We start from the raw sequence: 18542 nt of genomic DNA, 5'->3' as shown, positions 1-18542 counted from the left end.
TGAAGAGACATCACTTTTTTAATCTTAATTCGCTTGCATTTCACTGGGAAGGTGATATCTTGCATATTTCTAATGTTTTATCCATTCACCCATGTGCATTTTGATCATATAGATTAGGATTTAGCCATGTTTATGTTGCATTTTGCATACATGAGTCCTTATCAGGTATTGGAGTACCACATGGAGTTCTTGAAGACATTTGGGTGCAATTGGAGTCCAAAAGAAGTGTTTAAAGTGATCATTGGGCGAGCACCTTATCGCAGCGACACAGCGACGTCGCTCCCGAAACATGGAGCGACTACTCGGAGCGACGAGCGGAGGTCGCTCGCGTTTTCATGTCCGGAGCGACCTCTCGCAGCGACACAGCGAGGTCGCTCCCGAAGCATGGAGCGACTATTCGGAGCGACGAGCGGAGGTCGCTCCGCGTCTTATTTCTGCTCGAACTTATGATTTCTCAAGGGCCTTTTGGTCATTTCATGATGCACGTTTTACATTTCTAAAACCTATGTTTTAAACATCTTTGGTAGTCACCAGGGGATAATCTTTGATCTATTGAGAAATACACAAAAACTCTCTTGAGAAGTTTATCTCTTGGATTTTGATTGTTATGTTCTTGTTGATTTCTTATCTATTTCTCTACATGATTAATCTGAAATCCAATATGGGTTTAAGAGGAATCATGGAGATTAGTGAGTAATCACTTTTTGAATTCATGGGTTAGGGAGATCAAGGGTGATTAGGTTAGTTCTAGGATGTTTTAGTGTAGATCATTCTTGTTCCTTGCTAGTAGAGTATTCATAATGCATCTTCTGAGTTGGCCACTCAAAAGTTGATCAATAGACATTTTCCACCCAAAAGGTATTTGATGAAATGCCTGGGACAACTCTCCTAGGCTTTTAGTATACTTTGCCAAAGACATTTGTTGTTAAAGGTGCTAAGATAGCTAATAGACTTGTTAGTAATGATTGCTTTCATATTATTCAACCAAAGACATTTGATGTTTGAGATATGTTAGCAAATGAGCATTCATCTAGGCATAGAGCTTGTTTAGAATTGTGTCTAGGTTTAAGGTTGATAGTTTGATTGATCATTTGCCATCCTTAGTTCGATACTTGATCACCCAAGGTCTAATCTCTATGCCCATGAGTTCTCTTTTCCCTTAGTCAAGAAAGTATCATTCTGTTATTGCTTTCTAGTTTTAGTCATAGCTTAAAACCCATCTAAATCATTGATTGCACTTAGATTAAGTGAGTACTTGCATTCTCATTGCTTTGATATCCCTCAGAACTGGTTCGACATTCACTATACTACAACATTTGTCTTAGGAGCCTTGAAAACTCCTAACATCAGAAGGCATTAGTATCTTCTGAGACCTTTTAGTTAGGACCACTCTTTTGCACCTCATTTCGACACTTACTTCCACTATAGAATCTTTGTCTCATCTCTTTGCATGTGTATTAGAGAGAGAGAGAGAGAGTTTTGTCTGTATCCATCTGATTTTCACACATGCATCCGTATCTATAGCTACATTTTTCAACATGAAATGTTTATTACTCATCAATCACTTGTAATAATGATTACATGGAAACATCTACGTAGAATTGTTGGATTCACATTGCTAGAGTATGAACTATGTAATATTTCTCTTGCGTCTGTTTTCGCAAAAGTATCGCTTTGGCAAGAGATAGAGAAGAAGATGAATAACATATAAGCTTTAAAACACTATGTAATATTTTCCATTATGCCAATACGTAATCCTATTTTCTGTTTCTTTTAAATTTTGTAACCCTAGTATTTAGTTTCCGTTTGTAGCCTTTATTTAACATACTCTTTCATTGTTTTTGTTATCTGACCGTGGGATGCATAATTGCTAACTCATTGTTCAGATTCAGCATATGGAAGGCGTTTAACCAAATCCTTCCACCTAGTGAACCATTTCAGCTTATATTTCGTAAAACAACAAGAATGGGTCATAATTACATGCGACATTTCATGTCATGCTTTTTGTGTTGGGATACTACGTGGTAATAAGCTACGCATGTTGTTAGTTATTGTGGTTTCTTTTAAGAGTACATGAACTGATGTTGATTGTACATTGATTGGAGATGGATGAAGTCGCAAGGCCAAAACCATGATTGATTTTGTTTGTTTTGTTATTATTATATTTTGAAGTGTGTAACTTTCATCATATCAACTGACGCGTTTTTCCTAATTACGACCACTACGCTTTTCTATGTATACAAAAAATATTCAAAAGTGCTGTTCACAATTTTCAGGCGATCGCATTGATAGTTTCATTTTGCTATTTCCTTATAAAATAAAAAAAATTATAATGAACATAAAATTACTTCAATATATTTAAAAATAATATTCTTCTATATTCAAAGTAAGAATAATTTTTTTTCCTCACATATAAAGAAAAATATCAATTATATTTAAACTAAATAGAAGTAAGTTAGAATATAATTAAGTTACAAAAAAAGTTCGAATATAATTATCTCTAAATGCTAAAAAAAAATCAAATATAAAAATAGATTGGAGATGCTATGGTTTCGTAAGACTAAACACTATATAACACTAATAATTACATGCAGTTACGTTTAATCAAATAACTATATAATCTCAAATAAACCAGCTTATGATAGTCTTACATGAATATAATTGACATGATACCACGAGTTTAAGTTAAACAAGAACTATACTACCCAAATACATCACGTTTACGTTCAAGCTATGATTAAGTGTGTGAAATGCATATCTTCTATGAAAATTGGTATTCCTGTTGTTTTTTACGGCTTCTGGTTAACGATTAAGTGGTATATATAACACATGTTGTGCGATTAATATTCTCCGTTGACACACACCACTTGTAGTTTCGTTGGCCTGCGACTGGGCTTGAAAAACGAACCTAATTTGTTTAACCATATCTGCAAACACAGTTATGGAAATTAATATGAGTCACATTAAAAGAAAATCAGTTTTTTTTTTGTAGAAAGATGGAAAATAAAAACATTGGTGAAGTTTGGTGTGGCCTTTATTAGTTAAAATCCTCGTGAGTAATTATGGAGAGATGTATCTTCACGTCAAATCTGGTGAGTGACAGATATTTAAAATCCGAGATTACTCCTTTTTAATCATTGATCAATCAAAGCTTCAACGAGCCATAACCGTGAGATTATAGGATACGTTTGATGGACAACAAATCTTTGACGGACAAAAAAATGAAATGGTCCATTTGAGACCGTTAAGATCATGAATGCGAAGGACCAGTGAGAGTTTAAAGCTTTTGGAATCGGGTGGTTCATAGAGAACTAGGACCCATGAGTGCCAAATGTACTAGAGCGACTGGGTCGTCCAGCGAGATTACTTCCCTTGTTGTGGAGGAGAAGAATATGCACTTACCAGACATATGGACCACATTTCCCTATTTTCATTTTTCACCAATGTGTATACGATGTCTATTTTCACAAAATATGAAAGGTGTTATACTAACCAATGAGGCACCTTATGTATTATTTGTTAGTTCTGTGATTTTGTGAGTTCTTTAGTCTTTAACTATGTTTTCACTGAAAGTGATTTGCCATACGTTCTAGTCTCTGCACTATATGTATTTTATCATTTTAAAACATAGAGTGTATATACATATATATATATTCATTTTGGTGATGACCGAATAATAGCTCAATGACTCCACTTGGTTTTGAGTCACCGGGGTTTGCTCCCAAATTCATTGACGTGAGACAAAATGTAGGCTTATTTTGAGGCAAAAATAATAATTACAATTTAGGATTCTATAACTTGAAGCCCGTTAAAAGAAAGATGATGTAATCGACTTATATATAGAGTAAATACGAACGGTGCGTACATTCATGCATTATAGTAGATTGTACTCGAAACTTGATCAATTAACAGGTCGAGCATCCGAGTAAAACTTAAAGCATGAAGTAAACTAAAAATGAATGAAAAATGGTAAAGGGGTTGATGCTGGAACAACCACCATATAGATTCGATTCGCATTGAGATGGACTATTACGATGTTTGGGTTTCCGATACGGAGGTGATATCACACTTTTCACCAAAAAAACTAGAAATGAATGAAAAATGGTCAAGATAATGCAGTTAGGGGCCTTACGTGTCAACTCCCTTCTTTTTACGGCATTTTGTGCCAACTTCCGTTTAAGGGAAATTAAAACTGCAGGAAAATTATTCTAAATACGTCAAGTTCATGCTAAAAGATCTCTCATAAAAAAATGGAAGTATATTATTTAAAAACTAATATATTTGAACAATTCACTATAACCCCAACAAATTACTATATGTCCACAATTAATTGGTAGTCTTTATCATTGTGGTAATTATTAAATATTAACTATTTTGCTGAGAGCACATATGCTTTTCTGTTGGTGGCAGCAGCACAGAGATATTTTACAAACATGGTGCTTCATTTGGTCAAATATATTATGATCTTTCCCAGACATGTGTATAAGATATATATGGACGCAATCATCTATACCGTTTACTGTCGAAGAGCACCACTTTCCAACACGATTTGGTTGACAAGCCAACTATATAATTCAGAGCCAAGAAAAAAGCACAAACTAATAAAAGGCAAAATTAAAGAAAAAGAGCTTCAGAGAAAAAAGCAGAAACATGATTTGAAAAAAGCAAGTTCTTCTTATGTTCAAAATTGTGGGACTAGGAACTGTAAGGATATATCAAATCTGTTTGCCTACTTGGGGCCATCCACTACTAATTACTTCACCAAAAATTTAATTAAAACAAAAAGTGATGTTTAAAATTAATGATTTGATGTTGACAAAAATAAAATAGAAAGATTTGATTTGGGATCTGATATCTGATATTGTTTCCTAAAATTTCCCCAACATCTTGCCAAAAGTGTAGGCCTCCGGCTTGTTACTTATGTGCCTTTTACAAAAGTAAAATTTATGTAAGATCCTTGTTCCTTTTTCCCTTTTCCCTTATATTTTTCCCTGATTTTCTTTTATTTCACACATTAATATATATTTTTCGATTGATTAAAAAGCTTCAGAATTTCAATGGGTATATATTTTTGAATGAAAAACAATTTAGTTTGGATCTGAACAAGTTACCTGACAGAGATTCATAGATAACAATCTAAACAATGAACCACATGGTTTTAGGTAAGTATACATTCTCTAATCACATGGCTTTTAAGGTCAGCCACATGGCCAATGGTCCAAAGACTAGGAAAAAAATATAAACATTACTGGTGATTAGAGAATGGTCTTAAGTCCAAAAAAAGCATTACTGGTTACATATTTTTGGTTAAAACCGAGTTTCATTACATGTCTCAACTTTTGTAGCCCAAAAGCTTATAATTTTGTGGTGAAGTAAACAAGAAATATTTGGTACCAATACATTATTTAATACGGTTCTCCGTGCAAATGCAATTTAAATAGTTTATACTTTGATAAAATCTATATTATTAAAACTGAAGTACATTTTGGTACTGTTTGGAAACTTAGATAGTAGATTAAATGAAAGTTGTTTGGAAACAAAGATAACAGATTAAATATTTTATTTTATTTACATATTTAGTCACTGTATTTCTTTTTCATTTAAAGATTCTGTCGTTTGGAAATTTGGATAGCAGATTAAATGAAAATTGTTTGGAAACACGGATAGCAGATTAAATATTTATTTTTATTTACACATTTAGCCATTGCATTTCTTTCTTACTTACAAATCTGCCACTTCACTTAAAATCAAAAAATTAAATTAATTACAATGAATTGTTATTTCTTTTTGCTGAAAATAAAAACACAAACTGTAATATATAGTATATATATTAATCTGCTACAATACAATTTTCATGAAAACCAAATATCATAAAATTAATAATAATAAATAAAAACGTACTGTAAAAAAATTAAATCATTTTTAAATAAATAAACAAAAAAATCAATAGGTTAATATATGAATATTACAATTACATCAAATTGCATCAAGTTGTAAAATTATAAATATAATATTACGTATAGACAAAAAATTATTATCAAACATCTATATTATAATATAATATATCATACTCTAAATATATTTTACAAAACATAAAAATATAAATGGACATATTATAAAATCAATGATTTATAAATTTACATTGAACGAAAGTTAAATCCAACATCTATCAAGATCTAGTTACAAATTAAAAACTTAAACTGGTACCAAATCACTATGCAGAGTCTTATTAAAATCAAACTAGCAGCCCTATTCAAACGAAACTAGGTCATCTAAAATATCTAATCATTAAGAAAACATTAGGAGGCGATTTCCGGCGAGAACCCAAGGGGTGTCTTATTGCCTTTTTTTTTAAATCTTCACTTCCCTCATCTAGAGTGGACTTTAATTACCGGCTTCAGCTACGGTCTTTTCCCTTATTTCCTTTTTGGAAAGTTGCAAATCACCCATTATTCCATTGCCTTCTTTTTCCCCCCTCTTATTAAAATTTCTGGAAATTTTCCTTTTCGAATCCCCAATTCCCCAAGTCTTTCCTTCTATTATGATTTCTCAAAAAATCATAACCGAGTTTTGTGGTTTTAGAGGCAAAATCACATCAATTACACTGGATCTATTACCTACTTTTTCGCTACTCCAATTCTCCTCCGTCGCCGGAATTTCTAACTGTCGTGAAGAGATGGCTGATCTTCTGCAAAAAGCTATTCAGTCGATGTCACTAGAGGAGGAGGAACCCTTGACCTTGCCCGATAGTCCAAGATTCAGAGTCTTCGACGAGAATGAAACAAACTTGTTGGGGAGACTATTGAACCCTGACTGTCAATCGATGGCTAGAATGATAGAATATATGCCTACAGTTTGGAGGGTGTATGGGAGAGTCCGTGGTATTGCTCTGTCGCGTGACAGAATTCAGTTTGTCTTTCAACATGACGAAGATCTTGTTACGGTATTGAATGATAGGCCTTGGTCCTACAACCATTGGGCCATGGTGTTGGAGCGCTGGACAGCCAATCCTCCGGAGAACTTTTTACAAACCATGTTTGTCTGGATCTGTATCAGGAATATACCGGTCAATTTCTTTACGGTAGAGACCATGTACAAGCTTGCTTCTGAGGTTGGCAAAGTTGAAGAAGTGGCTTATGATCCTAAGGTATCACATACAAAAGAGTACATCAGAGCTCTGATCCTATTTGATACAAACAACCCGGCCAAAGCTGCTCACAAACTCACAGTTAAAGGAGGGACAGTTACCATTGAGTTTGAATACGAGAAGATTCACAAGTGTTGTTTCAATTGTCTTCGACATACTCAGGAGAAAGTTAAGTGTCCTTTTATCAAAAGGGGACCTAACAGAGTTCATAGAGCGACTGAGATTCCAAGAATGGAACAGAGGGCACCAGTCCTCTCAGAACCGGTGGGTGGCCCTCCAGGTTTTCCAGTGCTGTTCCCGGAGTTATCAGGAGAAGATCGCAAGATGGCAATGCTCTACATAGCTCATGCGGATCCGACTGAACGTCTGGCCAGAATTGAGCGTGTTAAACAAGGGATTGTAGAGAACCTGGCTTCATCATCTGTCCATCTGACGCGCATTACAAAGGAGCTTGATAAAGGCAAAGGACATGTATTCTCCTACACTGAGCTCATGGAATCACAGCACTGCAACAAGCACCTTCAAATTGTGGCTCCGTTACCTTTCAGAGCTGATATCAATGAGGAGGCTTCAGAATCTTCTGGTTCGATGTCCTCAGCTAGCTATGCACCTATCAACCCGTCGGGTTTTTAGCTTGGCCCTTCTACGGAAGGGCGTTTCACAGGAAGTGTTGGTGTAGCCAAAACGCAGAGGAGACGTCCTCATGCATGGAAGAGAAGAAATGCAGGCAAGGATCTGAAGGTGCCTGCGCCTCTAGCTCTTTCAAACGAGACAGAGCCATGCCCGAGCTCGAAACGGAAAGCTGCCTCTCCGGATTTTTCTTCAAAAAACAAAAACAAAAAACTTTCAGAACCTACAGTGGCTTCCAGTTTGAAGCCGCTGCCATCCCAATGAGCCTTTGGAGCTGGAACTGTCAAGGGGCTGGTAGTCCGGAGATAGTTCAACGGCTAAGGAATATTTGGAGAAAATATTTCCCTGACCTCTTGTTCTTGAGGGAAACGAAACAAAAAGATAGGTTTATGAATGATCTGCGGTTAGAGTTGGGGTATGATGAGATGGTAACTGTAGAGCCGGTGGGGCGTAGTGGTGGATTAGCATTGCTGTGGAAGAAGTGTTATGATGTGGAGATCCTATCAAGCAGTAACATGATCATTGATGCTAGAGTGAAGATGGGAACGTTGGTATTTTACATCTCTTGCGTGTACGGAAACCCAATAAGAGAGAAACGCAAACTGGTTTGGGATAACCTGACGAATATTGGAATCACGAGAAATGATCCTTGGCTGCTTCTCGGTGATTTTAATGAATTGATGAGCAATGCTGAGAAGGAAGGAGGTGCAACTAGACATGAGTCCACCTTCTAGGATTTTCGTAACCTTGCTCTTTCCTGTAAAATCAAAGAAGTTAGGAGCTCAGGTAATTATCTTTCCTGGGCTGGCTGGAGAGAGATAACAAATGGTGTAGGGGAGAAAGATAAAGTTTGGGTCCAGTGTCGGCTTGATAGATGTTTTGGTAATGACGGTTGGTTCAAATTATTTCCTCGAGCTAACACAGAGTATAAGCGCATGTATGCTTCGGATCATAGGCCTATCAAGGTTAGCTTCGCTCTGGAGCCAGAGGAGAGAGGGCGTGGAAGGTTCTATTTTGATCAGCGCATGATTGGAAAAGAAGGTTTTGAGGAAGCGGTCATCAAGGGATGGAATATGGCTAACCTCAATGGTGTGACTCATATTATGGATCGCATTGCTAGCTGTAGAAAAGAACTAGCTAGATGGAAGAAAGGGTCTAATATCAATGCTCGTAGCAATATCGAGCGTCTGTCTAGCAAACTCGAAGTGGAGATATCTAAGCGCTTTCCTGATCATTTAACTATGAAGAACCTCAAGATTGAACTTGCAGAAGCTCATCGACAGAAAGAGCTATTTTGGCGGCAAAAAAGTAGAGAACTATGGCTAAAGGAAGGCGACAAGAACACAACTTTCTTCCACAACAGTGTTAAAGGGCGCCGGTTCCAGAATAAGGTCCTGATGCTACAGGATGACAATGGAACTGAATTCTTTTCTGAAGGGGCAAAAGGAAACTTGGATGCAGAGTATTTTACAAATCTCTTCATGAGCTCCAATCCCCATGATTTGGAATCCCTTCTGGATCGTTTCGAAGGCAGAGTGTCTCTAGAGATGAATGAGATGCTGACTAAACCAGTCTCCCAAGAGGAGATCAGAGTGGCAGCTTTCAATGTCAGAGGATCTAGTGCTCCAGGTGAAGATGGGTTAACTGGAACATTTTATAAAAAATTCTGGCACGTGGTGGGTCCTTCTGTTGTTGCTGAAGTTCAAAGTTTCTTCAACTATGCGGTCCTACTGGCTGGTTGGAACCACACCCATCTATATCTGCTGCCAAAAATTCAGAAACCAACCAAGATGTCTGATATGCGACCTATTAGCTTATGCTCTGTGCAGTATAAAATAGTGTCAAAGATACTTTGCCAAAGGTTGAAATCTGTTATGCCTGATATTATCTCTGAGACACAAGGTGCCTTCGTCTCTGGTCGCCTCATCTCTGACAACATTCTTGTGGCCCATGAGATGGTCAATGGACTTAGAACGAACGAAGCAATTGGGAAGCAGTATATGGCGATCAAAACAGATATGTCCAAGGCCTATGATAGGGTCGAATGTCAATTTTGGAAGCGCTTCTTGAGAAAATCGGGTTTAATAGAAGATGGGTTAGTTGGGTGATGTCTTGTGTTAGCACAGTATCTTATACGGTCTTGCTGAATGGTCAGACTCATAGCTTCATCAAACCAGAGAGAGGGATTCGCCAGGGAGATCCTATGTCTCCATCTCTCTTTATATTGTGCGCAGAAGCCTTAGTGCATGCTCTGAAATGGCTGAGAAGAAAGGTGATCTACATGGCATCAGACTTGGACGACAAGGCCCTGCAGTACATCACCTACTGTTTGCTGATGACTCGCTGCTGATGTGTAAGGCTTCCAATGAGGAGAGCTTAGTCATTATTGATTGTCTCAGACGCTATGGTGAAGCATCGGGACATGTGATAAACAAGCTGAAATCTTCAGTAGTCTTTGGTGCCAAAGTATCAGAGCAAGACCGAGCCGAGATCAAAAGGATTTTGGAGATAGATAAAGAAGGAGGTGGTGGTACTTATTTAGGATTACCTGAATGTTTCCAAGGTTCAAAGGTAGAGCTTTTAAACTTTATCCGTGAAAAGCTTCATGGGAGGTTGAATGGATGGTATGCAAAGGCTCTCTCGCAAGGAGGAAAAGAAATTTTACTTAACTCTATTGCTCTTGCGCTCCCTGTTTATACTATGTCAGTGTTCAAGTTTCCCAAAGATCTTTGTGACCGGCTCACTAGCGCGATGATAGAGTATTGGTGGAGTAGTGGGTCTAACCGGGAGAAAATTCCTTGGGTGGCGTGGCAGAAGCTCTGCAAAAGCAAAGATGAAGGTGGTTTGGGTTTCCATGATATCAGCAGATTCAATCAGTCTTTACTAGCTAAACAAGCCTGGCGCATATTAATAAACCTAGAGTCTCTTGTCGCTAAGGTTCTCAAAAGCAAGTATTGGAAGAATGGAGAATTTATGGAGTGTGGTCTCGGCTCAAGATCTTCTTTCGCTTGGCAAAGTATCCTACTTGGCAGAGAGCTGTTGGAAAAAGGCCTACTGAGAAGAGTGGGATATGGCTCTACGACTTATGCTTGGACTGAGAACTTGATTATGGGGCCACTTCCTAGACCTCCAATGTACCGAATGGATGCACAAGTAGATCTGACTCTTATGGTTTCAGACCTTCTGATTCCAAACTCCAACTTGTGGGACGCGTCAAAGATTCGAAGTTTATTTGTAGAAGAAGATGCCAACACCATTTTGAATATGATAGTGGAAAGGCACAAGCCTGCTGCGCTCATGTGGGGTCTCACTAGTCATGGAGCCTACTCCTCTCAATCTGGCTACAAACTAACGGAGACCCTTACCAGCTTAAACTCCTCGCACCACCACGGCCTTCCGCCTGTGGAGAAAATGCTATGGAAAAGTATATGGAAATTGCAAACGTCTCCGAAGATTCGACACTTTGTGTGGAGGGCATTAGCTGGAGCATTAGCAGTCTCAGATCAACTGAGATCACGTGGTATACATGTTGATACTACATGTAAGTCGTGTGGGATGGGTCGTGAAACGATATGTCATACCTTATTCTCTTGCTCAACAGCTCGGGATGTTTGGAGTGTTGCGAACCTCCCATTACCTCCTCGTTGCCTGTCTACAAACTCTGTGTTTCTGAACCTTCATCACTTGGTTGCTTGCACAAGAAGTAGAGACATCACTGTTAAGCTCAAACGGAGTATTCCATGGTTGTTATGGCACATCTGGAAAGCTAGGAATGATTTGATGTTTGAAAAAATCCGGTTATCTCCATCTTCTATTGTTAACAAGGCCGAGGAAGAGGCTGAATCCTGGTTTAATGCTAACTTTCCAGAAGAGAACATGATCCAGAACCAGACCCTGTATAACCATCAACGCATCGTCTGGCAAGCTCCTCTGCCAGGAATGCTTAAATGTAACATTGGTGTTTCATGGGTGAATGGGTCAATTAACTGTGGAGTCTCCTGGATCACTCGTGACACAAGAGGAAAAGTCCTAATGCATAGTCGTCGATCTTATTCTATGGTGCAATCGCGTGAAGAGGCTGAACTATATGCTATCTTATGGGCAGTAGAAAGTATGCAGACCTTAAGACTTGATAACATCATTTTCGAGACTTCCTTTACTCATGCACGACGCTGTTTATATCGTTGGGATGGTCAGGTATGTGCTCCTGAATCCTACCGAATTTTAAACATCATCAACTCAAAGTTACAGCTAATATCGGCATGGAGCCTAGACTATGTTCTTCCAGCAAGCAACTCCATTGCTTCGAGAATCGCAGTAAGTGTGACTTCGAATCATCTATACCAATCTTATATCGCAAGGAGTGGACCTTCTTGGCTTCACCAGGCGATAGCAGAAGAAACTTGAACATTGTCTTCAGCCTACTCCTTTCAGCCACGTGACATGGGATACTCAAGCTCTAGTGATTTTTTTATTTCCTGCCGGCCTGCGTGCCTGATTTCTTTCAGCCCTATTGGGTTTGTGTTGAACCTCTCTGCTTTATTTGTTTGCATGGTGTATGATCACCACTGCTGGATGTTGTTTCTTTGGCTCTTCTTTGGCCTTTTCTTTGAAATGGAATTATTCAGTGTTAAAAAAAAGTCTTATTAAAATAAGGATTTGACTCTAGGATTATTCCGAGTTATAAGCTGTTTTCTCCACTTTTGTATCATCCAAGTCTTCGTAGGGTTTTCAGAAAAAGTAATTGGGTCTGTACCATAATAATTTCTCCTCAACTAATATTTTTTCCATTTTAAAATATTTGAATGAATACAATGTATACTAATTGGCTTTAAATTAAAAAAATGGGTAGTGGGTGACTTCCCCGAAAAGAGAATGTGAAAATCTCGATGGCCACGTGCCGTATTTATTTTGATTAGCAGCGAATTTGAATTCTGGTTTATTAGAGACCCACAGAACGCCTTGTGCCACCCGACCACTGACGCGTGGTTGGCTTTAAATTTATGGTCTCTGACTTGAGCGACGTTGGGTTATAGATATTCATCACTTGGGCAACTATATATCCTTGACGGTGAATTATTTCACTACAAGAAAACACAACTATAGCGACGAAAATTAACGAGGAAAATTAATCCTCGTAAATTAACGTCGACTTTACGAGTATCTTACGGGGAAAATTAAAATCAACGTTAGTTCGTCGTAAAACAACGACGAAACGATTTCCTGTAAAAAAAACGTAACATAACGTGGTTTTTGCGAGGAAAAATGGTTTCCTCGTAAACTCGACGTAACCATAGCATCTACTTTACGAGGAAATATTTTACGTTTACTTAACGACAAAATTTCGAGTCCACCAACTTTGTAGTTGTAACACGTTTTTTGTTTCGGCTACCTAACTAAATTCCGTCGTAAATTCCTAGTAAAATTTCAACTAAGAAAATTTCCTATAAATATGGACTTTTTAACATCATTTTAAACACACCAACAAGAAAAACAAATAAAAACGTGAAAGAAAAAAAAATGTCGGCCTCCGGGAATATTTTCGAGTTGCGGAGGTGGATGTATATGCACAGAGATGCTAACGGGAGAGTGACGAAAGAATACCTCCAAGGGCTGGAGACATTTATGCATCAAGTAGATTCCACACCGCTCGCCCAAGAAAGCGGTAAGATGTTCTCTCCTTGTCGGAAATGCAACAATTCGAAATTGGCAAATCGTGAAAATATTTGGAAGCATTTAATAAATAGAGGTTTCATGTCAAATTACTATATTTGGTTTCAACATGAAGAAGGTTATAATTATGAGAATGAAGCTAGTAGTAGTAATTGCAATTTTCAGGAAGAACCGGTTGATCATCATTTGCATAATGAACATAGTTACCATCAGGAGGAGCAGATGGTAGATTATGATAGGGTTCATGATATGGTAACTGATGCATTCGTAGCTCATGATGATGAAGATGAAGAACCTAACATAGATTCAAAAAAGTTTTATGAAATGTTAGATGCTGCGAATCAGCCACTTTACAGTGGTTGTAGAGAAGATCTCTCTAAATTGTCGTTGGCTGCTAGAATGATGAATATTAGAACTGATCACAATCTACCTGAAAGTTGCATGAATGAATGGGCAGACTTGTTTAAAGAGTATTTGCCAGAAGACAATGCGTCTGTTGATTCTTATTATGAGATTCAGAAACTAGATTATAGTCTTGGGTTGCTTTCGGAGATGATAGACGTTTGCATCGACAATTTCATGATCTATTGGGGAGATTATGAGAAGTTATAAGAATGTCGATTCTGCAAGAAGCCACGATTCAAGCCGCAAGGACAAGGACGAAATAGGGTACCGTACCAAAGGATGTGGTACCTACCAATTACAGATAGATTGAAAAGATTGTACCAATCTGAGCAGACTGCCGGAGGGATGAGATGGCATGTCGAGCATACTCAGAAAGATGGTGAGATGACTCATCCATCAAATGCAAGAGCCTGGAAATATTTTAACAAAATACATCCAGAATTCGCTAGCAATAGCCGGAATGTGTATCTCGGATTATGCACAGATGGATTTAGTTCATTCGAAATGTCAGGGAGACAATATTTATTGTGGCCAGTCTTTCTTACGCCATACAACCTGCCACCGGAGATGTGCATACAACGGGAGTTGCTATTCTTGACCATATTAATAACGAGTTGGACTCGATGCGATATGCGTTCACAGCTCGTATGAGTGGAGTCGAGGGCTTCTTGGACGTTGTAGCGGCCACAAATCCAGAATAGTAGTCCTTGTTGAGGAACATGCGACGACAAAATCTTAATTCAGGCGAGTCATCCGACACACATGACGAGGCGGATGTAGAGAGGAGTGAGAAACTTTACCGGGAGATGAACGACTCTTAATTCTTTTTTTTTCTTAATTCTTTTTTTTTCTTCTCATTGGTTGTATTATAAATTCAAAACTTATTTATGTATAAAATAATTTTGTATTGACTTTTATTTTAGATTATATTTTTATTAATAAATTAAATAATTTTTATTATATTTTTAATTCTGGAATATAAAAAATCGAAGTAAATTCGTAGCTAAATTACGACTTCATTACGTGGAAAGTTTATGAGGAAATAACGAGAAAAACTTTTACGTCAACACTACGAGGAAAGCTTAACGAGTATTTTACGTGGAAGGGTTTACGTGTAATTTACGAGGAATTACTTTCGAGGTATTTACGAGGAAAGGTAGCCTCCTCCTTACGTGGAAAGGTTACATGGTTTTTACGACGAATGCTTTACTTCGTCTTTACGACGAAATGTGTTTCTCGCTAGTTTACGACGAGTTGGCGAGGAAATATGCGTTACGACAAATGAATAACGACGAAACTTGTTTCCTCGCTAATTCCTCGTAAAGCCTGTTTTACGACGAACTTACTACGAATTTTGCCGTCGTTAATGTCAAGAACTCTTAGTAGTATAAAGATTATTCTTGTTTGATACGTTGTGAAGGATGTGCCTTATATACAATAGGTCATGTAGGTTACATAAAACCTAATTACAACGGTTTAACGACTAGGGTCTCATACGGCCCAATACCCCCCCCCCCCCCTTGGAGTGTGAAGGTTACAAACATCCAACTTTAAAAGAAAAGACTCAAACTCCTTCCTCCCCAATGCCTTTATAAAAATGTCCGCCAGTTTTGTTAAAGTCGAGACATATTTTGTAGCTATCTTTCCACGTAAGATATCGTCGCAAATGAAGTGAAAATCAAGACCTACATGCTTTGTTCTTTTATGTCCGACTGGATTCTTGGCGAGGTTGGTACCAGAGAGACTGTCGGAGTGTAAAGTGATCGGATAGTCACACTTGATACCCAAGCTTGGCAGTAAGTCGCGCAGCCAAAGCATTTCACTAACCGTGTCGGCCATTGCCTGATATTCAGCTTCAGCAGAGGAGCGAGAGACTACATCCTGCTTCTGTGTTTTCCAAGAAACAGGGGAACCTCCAAGTTGAATAAATCATCCCGTAAGGGAACGGCGTGTAGTCGGACATCCGACCCAGTCACTATCGCACCAAGTAGATACTATCAACGGAGTATTAACTTTGAGAAGAATACCCTGGCCTGGACTGTATTTAAGGTATCGAACCACTCGAAGGGCTGCTTCCCAATGATTTACCTTTGGACTATTCATAAATTGTGAGAGGACGTGGATAGCATAGCTGAGCTCCGGTCTGGTCGTAGCAAGATAGATAAGTCTACCAACAAGACGACGATAACGATGCGGATCAGTCATAGGAACCTCATCATCGAGCAGAAGCTTATGGTTTTGATCGAGTGGAAAGGCAACTGGTTTAACGCCGAGGAGGCCAGTTTCAGAGATGATGTCTAGAGAGTACTTCCGTTGACATAAATACATTCCCGATGGACTTCTGGCGACTTCGATGCCCAAAAAATATCTCAAAATCGCCAAGTCTTTCATATGAATGCAGGTGCAGAGATAAGACTTGAACTTATCGATAATGTCTTTAGAATTTCCAGTGATAATCAGATCATCAACGTAAACCAGAAGATGAATGCGATTGCTGTCTTTTTTGTAAGTGAATAAAGAATAGTCCTTCTCATTCCGAACGAAACCATAATCGACCAAGGCAGTTTCAAGCTTCGCAAACCGACACCTAGGTGATTGCTTAAGTCCGTATAGGGATTTATGCAAACGACAAACCTTGTTCTTGTCGTTAGTGCGGAAACCAAGTGGAAATTGCATGTACACTTCTTCATCAAGATCACCGTGAAGAAATGCATTGTGTACGTCCATTTGATAAACTTCCCAATCCAAAGAAACAGCTTGCTGGAGAAACGTTCGAACGGTAACCATTTTTGCAACAGGAGCGAAGGTTTCTGTGTATTCAATACCTTCAGTTTGATTATTTCCACATACCACCAGACGAGATTTGCGTATTCGGATAGTTCCGTCTGCATTGAATTTCAAACGAAAAACCCACATACAGTTGAGAGCTTTCTTGTCTGAAGGAAGATCAACAACGGTCCATGTATCACGATCTTTGAGTGCAAAAATTTCATTAGCCACGGAGTCGCGCCAGAGTTCATCTTCAACAGCCTCTTTGTAGCTTAACGGTTCCCGAGTTGAGGTGATGGCTAAAAGATATGTTTGATAGCCATTGGAGAACCGAGCACTGGAGATATAATTGTCAATAGGATATGGCGTTGGAGAAGGATATGGCTGATGAAGAAGAGTAGTAACGTGATCTGCAAGCTTTGTAGGGGGCTTTTTGATTTGCTGACCTCGTCCTAGAGCTTCAGGCTCGGCTGAGGTTGTCTGTGGTACAAGATTAACTATTGAAGTTTTTGAATCCATAGTCCGTGAAGAAGAGATATCGTTGTCTTCTTCAGTTAAGGGAGAGGAATGAAAATCAGCGGGATTTTCATTTTCCATTAAGGATTCAGCAGCTGGTATTGGCGTTTCCATTGTTTGAGGAGTGACCACAGATGGAGGAAGTGGTTGTGTCGTTGCTGAAACTTCATCATAAAAAAATTCAAAATATGAAGCTGCAGGAGACGTAGTAATCTCAAGCGAACTCGACTCCAAAGTTTGAGACATAGGGAACTCGGTTTCACAGAAGATCACATCGCGGGAGACTGAGATTATACCAGTTTCCAGATTATACACACGCCAACCTATCTTCCCAAAAGGATATCCAAGAAAGATCGATTTTGTGGTGCGACTTGCGAACTTGTCTCCTCCATGCTTTTGGTTATGGACATAACAGAGACATCCAAAGACTTTGATATGATTCATCGGAGGTGCTTTCTTGTAAAGAAGCTCATATGGTGTTTTGCCGTTAAGTACTACAGTTGGTGTCCGATTGATCAAATAAACAGCAGCCATTGCACAGTAGCTCCAAAACTCGACCGGAAGAGAGGCTTGGAATCTAAGAGCGCGGGCGACATTGAGCAGATGACGATGTTTACGCTCAACCCTACCATTCTGTTGTGGAGTTCCAACACATGAAGTATCATGAATGATTCCTTTTTCTCGGAAAAAATTTGTCATGCATACGAACTCTGATCCGTTGTCACTACGTATGGTTTTAACATGAGTGTTGAATTGCCTTTCTACCAAAGCGATGAAATCTCGTAAATGTTTTGGTGCGTCGCGCTTAGATGGAAGAAGATAGATCCAAACAGCACGAGAGTAATCATCGAGAATAGTGAGAAAGTATTTGGAGCCACAGATGGATGTAGTTCTGTAAGGACCCCAGAGATCACATTGAACTAACTCAAAAACCATAGTTGTTTTATTACTGCTTAACGGAAAATAATCGCGAGTTTGTTTTGCACGAATACAAACTTCACATGTCTTAGAATCAAAAACACCAGTACTGAAATCATAAAAATGCAATAACTCTAAAGATTTTGAAGAAAGGCTTTGCTAGAGCTTCGACGAAGTTGTATCCGCTTGTGTGACAGCCGCTGCCACATTCATTCCTCTGAAAAAATAAAGCCCATTCAACTGCTCACCCGCTCCAATCAGCAACCGTGTGATGCGATCCTGAACAACACAAAGACGATCAGATTTCTGAAAGATGCACTTCTTATCACGAGTTAGATGAGACACTGAAATCAGATGACAATGCAGGCCATCGACGAAGAAAACGTTTTGTAGTATAAGCGATGAACCAACAGAGACTGATCCATATTTTGTTGATGTCGTGAATCTCCCATCAGGAAGTTTGATCAACATGGGTGCCATATCA

The 18542-nt window shown here is 38.6% G+C and overlaps 2 protein-coding genes across 2 annotated transcripts; both read left to right on the top strand.

Annotated features, from left to right (window-relative positions):
• Positions 1-6676: 6676 nt before the first annotated feature.
• On the top strand, positions 6677-7780 carry LOC106303220. The gene has a single exon (XM_013739550.1). The coding sequence runs from the start codon at positions 6677-6679 to the stop codon at positions 7778-7780; it is 1104 nt and encodes a 367-aa protein (XP_013595004.1).
• Positions 7781-10033: 2253 nt separating this feature from the next.
• Positions 10034-12184, top strand: LOC106303219. The gene has a single exon (XM_013739549.1). It carries the CDS (start codon positions 10034-10036, stop codon positions 12182-12184), a length of 2151 nt encoding a protein of 716 aa, XP_013595003.1.
• The last annotated feature ends 6358 nt before the right edge of the window (positions 12185-18542 follow it).

This window comes from Brassica oleracea, chromosome C7 (assembly GCF_000695525.1).
Source record: "Brassica oleracea var. oleracea cultivar TO1000 chromosome C7, BOL, whole genome shotgun sequence".
NCBI classification, from domain to species: domain Eukaryota; kingdom Viridiplantae; phylum Streptophyta; class Magnoliopsida; order Brassicales; family Brassicaceae; genus Brassica; species Brassica oleracea.
This window is presented reverse-complemented; position numbering and strand designations above follow the sequence as displayed.

Coding starts and splice junctions, on each gene's coding strand:
- LOC106303220 (XM_013739550.1), top strand. CDS start 6,677: ATGGCTGATCTTCTGCAAAAAGCTATTCAGTCGATGTCACTAGAGGAG.
- LOC106303219 (XM_013739549.1), top strand. CDS start 10,034: ATGGCTGAGAAGAAAGGTGATCTACATGGCATCAGACTTGGACGACAA.